Source organism: Astatotilapia calliptera, chromosome 6 (assembly GCF_964374335.1).
Source record: "Astatotilapia calliptera chromosome 6, fAstCal68.1, whole genome shotgun sequence".
Lineage (NCBI taxonomy): Eukaryota > Metazoa > Chordata > Actinopteri > Cichliformes > Cichlidae > Astatotilapia > Astatotilapia calliptera.
The window spans coordinates 32,517,058-32,531,643 of record NC_137427.1 but is presented as its reverse complement, the minus strand read 5'-3'; the positions used below and the strand labels follow the sequence as shown (position 1 = coordinate 32,531,643).

Here is a 14,586-nt window from a genome sequence, read left to right as displayed (position 1 = left end):
CAGGGCAGGCATGGCTGCTGTCATAAATTTAATAAAATGCAACTACAATTTATTAACTCAGTAGTTAATTCTTTATAGCACACTTGATAAAATACTCAAAAATTCTAAATTTGAATCCTACCATATTGTTTTTTGTTTTTACTTTTATGATATTTTTATTCACATTTTTCTTTTTTGGGACCTCAAAATGGATGTCAGCATGCCGTCTTGAAGAATGTGTCCATTCCTAAAATGCATCTGAAGTTGAGAGAGGGCTCCTTTATTGAAGACGTTTTCAGCAAATAAACAAATAAAATGACACACAGCTTGTCCCTTTAATGTGAACTGAGATAAAAAGAAACATATAAGTCATCATGAATGCTCCTGCTTAGCAGTCATCACATGAAAAACACAACAATAATACCTCATATTCAACTATCAGCTATGTATGCATCATTCTGATGCTCATACTCCATATATGCACACATGCCTATGTTACAAAGTTACTTGTGAGAGAGAACTTTTTCTACAAGAAAAATAAAAGTAGTTTTCATATCCACGCTGAAAACTGTGCTACTATATTCCTCCTCAGGTACATGGACTGATATCATCAGATTGCACCATAAGGGCAACTGGAACTGATGAGCATAACTGATAGCTAAACAGACAATTCAACAGAATTGAACTACCGGGAAATGGTTATCTATAAGAGCTGTAGAGAAAAAAAATCCACCAAAAGCTGTTGCATAAGTACAAAATATCATCAGCCACAATGACGATGTCAGTGCTAACAAGCTTGCCACCAACAGATGCTTGTTAGCTGCCATTAGGCATTTGTTTAGTCTAAGTTAAAATGTTTCTATTTTTGACATGATATTTACAATTTGCAGGACATGTTGCAAATATCAGTCAACCATTGCAAATATCATTTCCAGTAAGTGTACCACTTGTTACTACAGCATAATAAATGAAATACTACATGGTGGTATCTGAATTCATGCAGTCTGTTTGTGTAGTTAGAGAGTGTGAGTCAATTGCAGTCTTCCAGTGAGTGAAGTTCAGCATCCTGACAGCCCGATGGACAAAGCTGTCTCTCAGTCTGTGTGTTCTGGCCCGGAGGCTCTTCAGTATCCTTCCTGATGGCAGCAAACTGAAGACGCTGCTGAAGGGATGAGTGGGGTCACCTGTAATGGAGACGACCTTCCAAATGAGGCAGGTGCATTGTCATTTTTTCCTGCAGAACCCAGTGCAGGAGTCATACCACACAGTGATGCAGCTGGTGAGGATACTCTCAACTGTGCCTCTGTAAAAGGTGCTCATAATGGGGGTTGAATCTCTTGTGCTTCTCAGTTTGCAGAGGAAGTAGAGTTGCTGTTGGTCTTCTCCACATTCAGGGACAAGTTGTTGTTGCTGTACCACTCTGCCAGATGGTTAACTTCACCCCTGTAGTAGATCTCGTCGTGGGTCAACAGAGTAAAGAGAAGGGTGCTCAACACACATCCTTGGGGAGCCCCCGTATTCAGTGTTCTTGGGCTGGAGTTGTTGCAGTCGACCCGTACTATCTGCTGTCTTCCTGTCAAGAAATCTAGCAGCCAGTTATACAGCAAGGTGCTGATCCCCAGCAGATCCAGTTTGTGAATGAGTTGCTGGGGAATGATGGTGTTGAATGCTGAACTGAAGTCTATGAACAGCACTCTGACATATGAGTCTCTAGTGTTGAGATGTGTGAGGGCTGAGTGAGGGGCAGTTGAAATTCCATCATCACTTGAGCGTTTTGACGAAAGAGATCATTTGATTTGATGCAGGACTAACCGTTCAAAGCACTTCATAATGATGGAGGTGAGTTTGACAGGACGGTAGTCCTTAAAGCAGGAGGTAGATGACTTCTTGGGTACAGTAATGATGGTGGAGGCTTTGAGGCATGTGGGAACGGCGGTACTGATTTTGGCAAGGGATCTCCACACACTGTCTGGGGATTGTGTCACCACGGTCTGCAGAGTGGGCTTGTAGTCTGTGATGGTTTGTATTCCTTGCCACTGCCTCCAAGTATCTCTGCTGTCGCTGAAGCTTTGCTGTAGCTGATGCCACGTGACAGGTTTGCCCTTGCTGTTCTTTTGCTCACCTAATTCCCGGCTCTGAAGGCTTGCATTTTTCAACTTTAGCAGCATTTAAACCTGACCTGTGAGCCATGGTTTCTGATTGGCCCGGACAGTGATAGTCCTGGTGTCACGACCTGCAGGATCGGCAAGGTGCTGATCAGAATCTCTCCACTCCTAGCCCTCCTTCTCTTCTCTTTTTTCCTCTCTCTCCCCCTCTCTCCTTCTCTGCCCTGTTTTGCAGGGGCAGAACTCATGGCGGCTTCACGCCCTCGGTCCACACCTTCCTGGATTGGGAACACCTGGACCTCATCAGACCAACTGGTATATTAGAAGGAGGAGATCAGCTGTTCAACGCTGGATTGCTGTGAAGGCTCTAGTCAGTACACGTCTAGCTCAAGTTTCCTGTGCCTCCGTCTCAGAGACTTAACGAGTGTTTCTTTGTTCCTAGAGTCCCCGTGTTTCCCCGTGTGGAGTGTGGAAGGAGTGACTGGTCGCTAGCGGAGAAGAGAGAGGTTGAACTGAGCGCGTGTGTGATTTCCCCGTTTTCCCTGGACCCCTGCCCCTCACGTCTTGTATATAGCACTAACCCCGCACTGTCTGTACATACACTTGGTGAAGATCTGTAATAAACAATCTCTGTTTAAACGCTACTCATGAGTCCTGCAAGTGGTTCCTCTAAGCAACCGGTGACACCTGGTCTCTGTGACATCATCGATGCATTTTGGGATGTAGGCAGTAACAGTTTCTGTATATTCCTGAAAGTCTGCGGTGTTGTCGTGTGTAGCAACCTGTGGTGGAAAAGCAGTCTTGCAGTGCCTCTGAGTACCCTTCTGGCCACACCTGTACCTGCTTACGAACTGGTTTGGTGACTTTGACCAGGGGCCTGTGGGAACCCATGACACACCTAGGTTTCTGCCTGTACTGACCCTTATGCAAAATAGGTGGAATTAAGACACAGTTCCAAAAGCAAACACAACTGATCAGTGCTGAGAGTGGTCCTGTTGCTGAGGTTGGGGTGATCCTGTAATCTCTTATGAACTACCTCCAACGCTTCTATGACTGGGATGCAAGTGAAGACAGATGTAACATCTCTCTCTCACTGTACATGTACTGTTTATAAAATTAGGGAAACATAACCTGCACAAACAAAATAATTTGCAGGACAAATGTTTGACATCAATTTTGTTCGATTTGAAGAAGGTAGGGGGGCAACTTCACTCACATGTGTTTATAAGGTTGGGGAAACCTGCAGTCAGCTGAGACTGAAGAAGTCACTTGGATGAGTGACGAAACGTTTCTCCAACAGAATCAACCTTTTGGAATTTACTTACCTGGATGATTAAGCACGCATCAAGACCAGCTGATCATTGATCAGTTTCATGATTGAAGTAGTAACAGGAGAGCGAGGGTGAGAGAATTTGAGAAGAAGAGGCAGCTGACAGCGTAAAGACGCAGAATAACTCCAGCTTTGTGTCTTCTTCCATTCTAGCTGACGTCCAGGACAAACTGTGTTCTTTTTCAGCTCCGTACGAAGTGCGTAATAATTTCTCTGAATGCGGGGCTAAACTTGGTTTATATCTGACCCAGATAGACTGCAGGTCATAACTTCTTACCTGAAGTTCAGTTCACCTGATACTCGGACCGGCAGCTGCCTCGGGTCTCTCCTCCTCCTGCCTCCACTCTCCCTCATCCACCTGCTGGCCTCTGTGGCAGCTCCGCCACAGCCACCAAAAATTTGGTTACTGAGTTACTTTTACATATCGGCCAGCATCTGGCCAATCCACCACCTTTCATTGTTTATACCATAAAAAAAAAAATTTTAAAAACGAAAAATCGCCATCGGCCCACCGGTATGCCCGATGGCCAGTCCAGCTATGATGTGGCCATTACATTTTTGGTTGTCTAGACCAAATCACTAAATTTTGCTCTACAAGGGCCTGATATCAACTTATGAGGACATTATACTGCCTCTGTTTCATCAAAATTTAAAACAAATATCCTCATATGTGGCTCTCATTTTTCTCAGAAACAAAAATTCAGTTTAAAAAAAATCTGGTAATTCTTTGTTTTTACATTCATCGGATCCCAATATGCCCAAATACCAAAGAGAAATTAAAAATGCATGCCATGGAAGAGTTTGGGTCTTAGGAGGTTAAGATGTGCAGTGAACCTTGGCTGTTTTGAGTCTTTGCTGTCTGTGTGTCTTATTTCTTGTGGGAGAGATAAGGACACAATGGGAACATAACAGATGTATGCAATGAGAGATGAATACAATTGAAATAAAGAAATAGTCTAAAAGAATTGAAATTGCTTTGCAGATTAAAACAATCTGAGGCACTATAGAGAAATATGGATTCTGTAACTAGTATCTTTCTGTATGTCAGAAACTGTCCTCTAAGGGCTTTTAAGGATCCCAGATTTGCCAGTGATAGAAAACAAAACAGGACAGTGCTCTACTGTGGTATTATCATAGACTCTAGTATGTGAATGGCGTTTCTCACAACATTCAAGAGAACACTGAAAGGTTGAGGTTTTGGAAAAACATATTCATTACATTCAAATGAATAAGAACAGTCCATTTAATTAAATGTACTTTAATATGTAAAATAAACCTTATAATCTTTTAAAATATTTACACCTTTCATTAGCAGTCAATTTAATGTTTAACCCCAGCTGTATTATTTGTAAACGCATTTAAGTAACCTCAGCATTCTCACATAATAATCACACATGTAAAAGTGCACCCCAATGAGACCTGGTAAACCTATAAAACCTTGAAGCAATTGTTCACCTTCACCTTTCCAAACAAGTAACTCTAAATCACATTTAAAAAAATAAATAACTTCGGTAGTTTATAACAATCTATAAATACATTAAAACTCTAGCATAAAGCTAAGGTGTTAAGGACAAGGTGGCCCAGGCTTTTTCAGGTCTGTCCAATAATCCAGCAGCTGTTTAGAAGAACCAAGAATGTATGTAATGACCTTGGAAAATTCACAGCGATTATATGCATAGTTATAGGCCTTGAACTGGGAGGGTGTTGGTGGTGCTGTGAGGGCAAGTCCAAGCTTTTTCATGCACATCCCAATATAAGCATCCTCAATGTTAAAGGGTTTGACTGACTTTGACATTTCCACATATTTCTCTGGAAGATCATTAGAAAAGACATATCCCATACCCAGTGTGTAGGTCGGGTATTCAGGCTCTGGATACAATTCCTCAGGCACATACCACTTGGAGTTCTTGGAACGAATGACTGGTCTGTTCCACATAAGCATCCCTGTCAGGTAGTTGGTCTTGGGGATGCCCGGCTGTTTTAGCATGATTACTAGATTGTCAACATTCAGAAACATGTCAGAGTCAATCTTCATGGCATAGGCTGCTGCAGGGCAGTGTGTACTTAGCCAGTCCATGATCACCATGGTTTTGATTGTTAGGTTTAGATAACTGTCTGTGAAGTCACTCTGGATCAGATCATGGTGCTGCAAATTTTCCTGTTTGAGCTTCTCAACATCATCTTCTCTAGAGACACCCAACATAAATAAAGTGAGTACCACCTCACCCTGAACTATGTTTTCTTTGCCCCATGTCTGGCGGATCGCGTCCCGAGCTGCCACATTTTTTGGTTCCACTGGAACCATGAGAACCAGGAATGGGATCTTGTTCTTGCAAACCTCTGTGTTATCCATAAGAAAATGGTAGTTGCGTGGATAGGCTTGGTGGTACTGGAGGGAGGTAGATCGCACAGTCGAAGGTTCAGTGGTTTTGTTTAAAATAACTTTGTTTTTGGGATGAATGCGGTAAGCAGGTGCATTAACCCTACTGTTCTGGTTTAAAAACCACTGGTATTGTTCCTGCAGTGGGAAGCTCTGCCATAGTGACAGCGGGCGGCTGGACAGGGTGTAACACAAGCCTAAGGCCAAAACACAAAATAGAAGCAGGAGCTGAAACCAGGAATGAAATAAGATCTTCTTCTGTGGAAAGATGCTCTGGACAAGTTCCCTAAAAAGACAAGAAAGATAAAAGTGGTGAGTTATATCACCTTTCTTTGCCATTGTTAACAAAGTGTACAGCTTCACAACATTTGAGTTAGAGCTGAAAATCTCTAAGCTCACTGATACTGAAGATTTATGCTTCAGTGGGAAATCTGCCTCATATCAACACTCCTCTGAAATCCTGCGCTATAACCTATAGAACAACTTGATATGCACCTCCTTAATGATGTAAGTACAATCCAGGTGAACACAGCCCACAGCTATTGTGTTCAGCCTCTTTAGTACTGCCAATTTCTGTTGAATGTTTCCAGCTACTTTTTTGAATTTATCAGTGAAAGATTAACAATCATTACCTCAGTATAGGGAACAATATTTATAGCATCAATATAAGGACTCACAAATGGCAACAAATTCCTGGAGGCAGATAATACAGTCATGATAACACTTGAAAAACAGGCCATTTCTTTGTTTCATCAGAAGTCACTTTGACCTTTGTTGGAAAACGATTGTTTGCGCAGGTTTTATCAAAGGGTCTATAAAGATTTTCCACATTTTTTTTTTGTAATGATATCACTGAAACTGAGTCACAGATGCCTGTTTAGATTATTTTCTGTCACCAATGCCTTGTGTGAAACTTTTTCTGAGGTTTTCTCTCTGAGCTATTGAACTTGTTATTACCTGTAGGGCTTCATATTTTGTTTATTAAATGTGTGTTGTGAAATTTGCATTTGAGTTCTCATCTCTGCACTCCACACTTTGTGACATCTAATGGTGACCATAGGTGGAAAGTTACAAAGTACAAATACCTACGTTATTCTACTTTAGTAGAAATTTTAGGATTCTGTACTTTATTTGAGTATTTTAATTTCTGACAACTTTTTTCTTTACTCTCTACATTTTTACATAAATATTTATGCTTTCCACTTCTTATATTTTCTAACAGACTTGTTACTTCGGGAATTTAAGTGGGGGAAAGGAGTGTAGGTCTAAGTATGTTGTGTTTGTGATACATCAGAATCTAGTGCTACAGAAGGGGGGGAAGCATGAAAGGAGTGGCATTTTTTAAGTGTTAGGTCATTTCAAATGTAATGTTTCTATCAGCTAGACAAACATCAACAATCACACAAACTGTTTGTCTGCATTTTGTCACACAGTGTGTTGCCAGGTAAAGGTTCAGCTGCTGTATTTCCAGGGAAAGAAAAGAGAGAGCACTAACTTCACTCAGAGATGGAGAAAGATGTAGGAAAACAGAAAGAACAGGAGAGGAAGATGAGAGGTTATATTTAAAGGTAAGGGCAAATTAACTGCAAATTTAAAGCTTACATATGATGTCATCATTATCAATCACATTGATAAATTACATATATTATCACATGTTTTATATATAAAGCTAAGCTGTGCTAACTCCTGTTAGCTGTTATTCAAATGTTGCATGTTAGTGGGTAGTTATATTATGTATATAAATATATAGCTTAATTTGAATTGGTGTGGTGGATTCACAGTAAAGCACTGTGTTGGATTGGTGCACAGTGCAGCATAGGGATGGGTATCGTTTAGGTTTTATCCGATACCAGTCCCAATCCGGTACTTTTGAAATGGTGCCAGTGCTTAAACGGTGCTCGAACCGGTGCTTAAAGAATCAAGAACACAAACTTTGTCCAAAACCTCTCATGTTTGGCCTTTTCTGCAGCTATAGGGGATTTATGGTATCACTCTTGGCTGGAAGCAGTGCTTAAACAATGGAAAAAACACAAACTTTACCCAAAAACCTCTCATGTTTAGCTGTTTCCCACATTTTCTTTGGTCATTTTAGCCTTTTTGGCCAGGGTGAAGGGAGTATCTGCCATCAAACAAGAAGACAGCCACATGTAACTACGACAGTGTTTGCTAGTTCACCTTACATGCATTAATTTATTAACGTGGTTACACACGAACAACATTAAGCTACTGACCCAGAGAAGAACGGCTGCTGCTGCCATCATCATCCGTCATCATTTCTGCTACACTGGCAGGGCTAGGGGCCAGGACTCTCCTCTTTGGGTTCATGTTGCTAACTCCGGGTCCGATAACAGGCACCACACCCGCGGTAGATGTGCTCAGTGTGAGGTCCTGCAGCAAGCTATCAAATACGGCGCATTTCTCGGCTTTTAAAAAAATGCTATGCGTCACCAGGTGTTTCATCAGATTCGAGGTGTTACCTCCTTTGCACAGTATCACCGTATCAACATAATACCACTTGTTGCAGGCTGCTGAGTTTGCATCTTTTGCTGTGAAGTACAGCCAGACTTTGACCGCTTCACCTTGGGCATTTTTAATCTGTAGCTCTGCTCTAAAAGAACGTACGTACCTTGGCCCGCCTACTACGCTTGCAAAGGTAAAATGATTGGCTAGAATCCAAAGTGTATGACATCTCAGGAAAAAAAGCACCAAAAATGTGTGCTGCTTTTCGGTCTGGTTACTACCGTTTATGTCAGAACCGGTGCCGGTACCCATCCCTAGTGCAACAGAGCTGAATTAGCATTTAATCTGACTGGAGTATTTTTAAACCTAGGTATCTCTATTTCTACTTAAGTAAAGAAAGTCTGTGCTTTTGCTACTTCTGAGGTTGACGCAGTTTCCAAATTACTTCAGAAATTATTTCTAGTATTGTTATAGTAGTGTTAATGGTGATCTGGAGGAAGGAATCAAAAGGTATTTTTCTGCCTCCTCAACATTTTTATTTAATGTATGCTGCGTGACAATGGATGCCATCTATCAACTGGAGTTGATAATTTAACACTTATTAATGCTAACTAGGTGTTAAGAGTTTATATACTAACTCTCAGAGTATTCTAGTTTAACTACATAAGAGATCTTCTAATTAATTCTTAAAAGTTTGAATTTTACTCTTCTGAACTTCTAGAAATTCCTTTGGAAATAAACATGTATTACAAAGAGGCAATGGTTTTTGAAAAACATTTATTTTTGAACTGTGCACTACAATTTCAAAACATTTTCTGAAACATGTAACAATATGGAGCAATGTACATGTTCTCACTTTCATTAGAATATTGTTTATCAAATGCTCTGACATAGATAAATGCAACAGCATGCTCATTGTTCTTTTCTTCAATGGAGGAAGTGATGAATGTCCTCCATTCATCACTTCTGCTTTCCCCCATATTCCACCTTCACAAGCATATCCTGTGTGGAGATTCAATAAAAATTAGTTGTGCACTAATTAATTGCACAAATAATCTGGTAATCAATTGAAGCACAGTAAAAAAAAAAATCATTTTTGAGCTGTAACTTGTATTTAAAGGCAATATTCTACCCGAACATGTTTGTTGAAATGGTGCTCTCTCAAACAACTGAAGAACACAGACAACAGTTAATGGTGAACTAAATTTAAAAACTCAATCTTTTTCATTTTTACCTAAACCGTGTGCACAAAACTCTGGAGGGATCTAAACATACAACCCAGTCAGGACGTCTGCAACTGCTGTTTGCTCGGTTGTTTTTTGTGGGAGATCGTTTTCAGGCTTGAAGTAGCACCATTATACCAACATTTCACAATCTAGATATTGTTTTAGGTGTATTTAAGTTAACCAAAAACCTGACTGAAAATTCATATGCAAGCTTTTTTTCAAGGCTGTACTATTTGCCCGCAAACAATACCTTTCAGCTAGCTAAAACAGATTATTATGCTATCAGCGAGCAACATGGCTAATGCCTTTCACACAGCTTTGTCTCAACTCCAAAAAGCCACAGAAGTAAAAGCTCATAATAATAATTGAAACAATCTCACAAAAAAACGACTTACCAAGCATAGCAAACAACTCAGAAATATGTAGAGCAAAATGTTCTGAAACGGCTTCACTTCAGCTTGGATCAGAATCTGTGGTACTGCGGGCGGAGTCTGTGAATTTACTCTATTAGTGTCATAGCCCCTCTAGGAGTTCGGAGTTAAGAGGTCAAGAGTTAATGTTAACATTGTAACACCTCCAGATTTGACATAGAAACACTCATTTTTAACACTCGATTTTAACTACTATCATTTTACACCTCAGAGTTACATTAAAAGAATGTGACTCTACTTAGAGTAAAATTAACTCTACTTTTGCAAGAAGTCTACTAACACCAAAACATTTGACACTTTTGAATTTGCTGTGGCCTATAATCCTATACGATTAAACACTGGTTTCTGTTTCACCAAACCTGTTTGCCTCACTCCACAGCAGTAGAGCCACACCAGTTTGACTCGTTTTCTTTTCTCAAGTAATACTGCTCATATCTGTAATTCTAATTCCCCAAAAGTTTTCCATTGTACTTAAGTCAAGCCAAGTGGATAGTAAAGACTCCGTATGCGCAGCATTGGAGTTCAGGGAATGTTTTATTTGCACACTGCCTTTTGTATTTTATTATTTATTTTGTTCTGTCAGACAGACTGATTAAACAAATTGCATTTTAATAGTCTACCCATTGTGTTCACTATGTTTTGTTATACTGATGTGTATACAAACTTGCCATGAAAAATCAGTTAGATGCAAGTCACCAATCATTAATCATCAATCATTTCCTGCTCAGAACAAGACGGTCAACTTTGTCTAACTTACCAGGAAGAACAATAGCGTTAACACACCATCAACAATAAAACACACAAAAGACGTTAAATAACATCTTTAAAAATGTTAGTTTTCGTTTGTTTGTTAGTTTTGTTTTGTTTTCTAATCATTCATTGACACCGAAACTGTTTCTTGCTTTTAAATAAGTTGAAAGTGACTTCAATTAATGAGTTTTGTCTGTCAGGTATCCAGTATTCAAGTAGAGAAAATGTATAGCTTATATTATCGCATAAGTCAGCTTCTCCCCGAACGCTAACATTTAAGTTTAATCAGTTAAACTTTTTAATACTGATCTTGTCACTTTTTTCATCACAAAAAATGGAATCAAATATGAATGAAAGCTAAAGAATAGCGACTAATGCGTCCCAGAATGATGAATTCAGAGCCTTTACATGCTGCTGCTTTTCAGGAAACCAAAGCTGAGTTTTGGTTTGGAAGCAGTTTGATAAGTTCTTACCTCTTCGTTCCATTTGCACCTGAGCCAGTGTCAGAATCCCCCATGATCGGCCCCGATCCTTCTTTTCGTGATTCCTTGTTCTCTTTCTTTCTTCTTCGCTTCAGCCACAAAATCCAGCGATTATTTATTTAAGTGGCTCACTTAAGGTGTTCTATCCATTAATGTTTCCAGATAAATGAATGAAGCGACTTCTTTTTGTCTTTTTCCTTTCATTGTGTGTGATATAGGATAAGTGAGAGAAGGAGGGAGGCGCAGGAGCGCAGGAGGAGACTGGGGAGGGAGAAAAGGGGGAGGAGAGAGACGGGACACGGGGGGGGGGGAATTATAGTTTGTAATTTTCCCCTAATTAGAACCAGCTCATCTTTCCACTCAAGTTGACTGTAATCTGAAAATTTACTGCATGTGGTCTTTTATGGTATTAAAATGGATGTCTATGGGAGTAGGAAGGGTCTTAACCACAAAAATTGTGCGCATGGGAGGAGAGCATTCTTTTTAATATTGAAGGAGTCAGCCGAGTATTGACAACTTTTACGCACAGCACTCTACACCCTAACCCTCTACACCGGCACTGTCAACTGCCTTTTAACGGCTGAGGTGCTGTGGTTCCTACCCTAACCCCAGCCACCAAGAAGCCCGGAGAACTACTCTCTTGTAATTTCTTTAACACTACATAAAGAAATTTCAAGAAAGCTTGCCTAAGACAGCTCGGGCTGTGTTGAAGACTTAAGGTTAAAATCGGGTCGCGAATACCTAAATAAACATTGACTTCAAAGCATCTTTGAATTGCACAACTATTCTTTTGTGTATGTTCTATTTGTTTGAACACTAGTGTTTGTTCAGTACAAGGGCGTAGATTTGGTTTTGGCATTGTTGGGGACGGAACCACCGAACCCTGCCCTGTTTCTTTTTTTTTCTTTTCGTCTTTGCTTCTTAATAAAAAAAAAAGGAGAAATATACTTGCCTACATATGTTATTCTACATGCTTTTAAACCATTTAAAATTACAATTCATAGTTTTATATGGGAATTATATAATGTTAAGTTACTATTAAACAAATGACTGACTAAGTATTTTATACTTTAGTTTACTTCAACCATATTCCATATAAATCAGATATCATACAAAAATAAAAATACCTTAAAATACAGTCATGACAATAAAAGAATATGACTTTAAGGACTTAACAACATTACTTCAGTTATACTACACCAACATCTCTTATACATTAGCACTAAGGGAACGCACTGAATGACCTGGTGGTTTTTGTCCATAAAACTACTCGTCTAAGATTACCACAAAGTAAAAGATCTCTCAGCAAAATTATGCAACATTTTAGGCACACTATTGCCCCGATCAAATCAGTGAGCTGGGATGTTTTACTCTAAACATGAACTACTGTTACAGCAACAGACATGGACTACTAGTTGTAATCTGGAAAAGGTCACCTTCTATTTGTTCTCCCGTAAATTTTTTACAGCGCTGTTAATTCAATCTTGCAGGCCTTCTTAGAACAAAAATGAGAAAAAGAGAGCCGATTAGTAGCTCATCCAAGCACAAAACAAAATCACCTGCCAGGTTTTCTCTAAGTGCACTGTCACAATGTTAAAGGGCCCCGTTATACACTGAAAAAAAGGGATTGGCCAACTCTTGGATTTACGTAAGCATCTTGCGTGTATTTAACATAAGTGCCTCATGCTTTAAAGTTAAGTGTAATTATATAGTGTAGAAACTACATGATATGCAGAGAGGCTAGATTAAATTGTTCATATCATGTTCGAGTGAAGTAAGTCAATAACTTACTGCGACACCACACGGGATTTCAGTCTCGCACGCTTTGGATTGTGGTTTCAGGAAGGCATCCATCTCAGTCAAATCGAGCAGCCGCCTCTAAGTAAATTGGGTGGTTGTTGCATTAAAAAAGTCTAACTTGTAATTTAAACACAATAATTTCATGTTTCTATGAATGTAATTAAATCATGAAGAATCTGTACGAAATTCAACAACTTAATTTGTTCTTGTTGAGACGACCTGATACAATCTAGTAAGAGTGGTTAGTTGCTGAACTCATGAAATTCACAAGATCGCACGAGATTTCAAACTGCAGGAAAACCACTGGAGTTATAAGAGGCAGACAACTACACACACACCACATGTATGCTATTGCTATTTATTGTGGTTTAACCTGTCAAGGACAAAAACGTACAAAAGAATTCTGCATCAAGCCTTGAAATCATAGCTTTCCTACTTTTGTTAAGTCTGGATTGGTGGCGTGGTGGTTAGTGCTGTTGCTTCACATTAAGAAGGTCCTGGGTTCAAATCCACAATCTGGCTAGTTTGCACTGGGTTCTCTCAGGGTATTCTGTTTTTTGTCCCAGAGTTAAAAGTCAAGCAGTTGTTAGAATTAGGTTAATTGGTGATTCTAAATTACCTGTGAATGTAAGTGCAAATGGTGGTTTGTGATAGACTTGTGAGCTGTCCTGCCTTGTAACCTATCACTTCAGGGTTATTTCCCAGCCCCCCTGCACCAGAATAAGGTTAGGAGGATGGTAGCTATTGTAGATCCATTCAATTTTTATGGTAACCAGACTCTAAACTTTGTTGAACATTATGTAATATGAAGACAACATGTAGTATTTAAGTGACCAAGTAGTATTGGGGTAAAAGTTATTGAATAGTGTTAAAATAAAATGACAAAATTGTGAAGGATTAAAATATTCCAAGAGCTCAACTTACATCATCTGAACATGTTTCAATCGTGTTTTATGAACACAAAATGCACATGGTTATTACATATGAAAAAGCTGTGTTGATTTAACTCAATTGTTTAAGTTTTTGCCAAAGCAAGAAATTTGTGTGCAACCAATGTCCACTATTGAATCAAGTAAATTCAACATGGCCTTTTGTTCAGTGTAGACATGTCCATGGTGGAGAGTCCCAGATATAAACCTAGTGGGAGTAACCCCCCACAGAGAGACAAAAGGACCCCCTGATGATCCTCTAATCGCCTGAGCCAAGGTGTGAAACTGGGTGTGGGTCCCAATCAGCCAGAGTTTCGGGTGTGTTCATTGTGAAACCTAGCCCCACCTTATCATGCGAATTCCTGAGGTCAGATGGCCCAGGATGTGAGTGGGCGTTAAGGCGTCTGGGAAGGGATCTCAAAACTGGATTATAGATGGCAGAGAGTTGGTGTCGTAAACCCCCGCCTCTGTTCAAAGATGGTCGCTCACAGTGGACATAGTCAACTGACATAATTTCACCTAAATACACAGAAAATCTTGTTAAACGCCACACAGTTTGCACACTATTGATATTCTCATTAAGCCTTTTCTAAAGACGTTATAACAATCTATCATCCCTAAATACTAAATTTCTTTTCCAAATTTGGACTACTGCACTTAGTCACAGACCCGACCACTTTATTTAATTATCCTGTATGTTACCAAGCCTTTCTT

General features: G+C 39.7%; 1 protein-coding gene and 1 long non-coding RNA gene across 2 annotated transcripts; both read right to left on the bottom strand.

Annotated features, from left to right (window-relative positions):
- Positions 1–4,656: 4,656 nt before the first annotated feature.
- Positions 4,657–11,368, bottom strand: LOC113023333 (beta-1,3-galactosyltransferase 5-like). The gene is made up of 2 exons (XM_026169353.2): positions 11,135–11,368; positions 4,657–6,080 (listed from the first exon to the last, which is right to left on the bottom strand). The coding sequence occupies exons 1-2, from the start codon at positions 11,176–11,178 to the stop codon at positions 4,979–4,981; spliced, it is 1,146 nt and encodes a 381-aa protein (XP_026025138.1). The 5' UTR covers positions 11,179–11,368; the 3' UTR covers positions 4,657–4,978.
- On the bottom strand, positions 9,015–10,003 carry LOC145429528 (uncharacterized). Its single transcript, XR_013909773.1, has 2 exons — positions 9,876–10,003; positions 9,015–9,256 (listed from the first exon to the last, which is right to left on the bottom strand). It is a non-coding gene; the product is annotated as an uncharacterized LOC145429528 (long non-coding RNA).
- Positions 11,369–14,586: the final 3,218 nt, after the last annotated feature.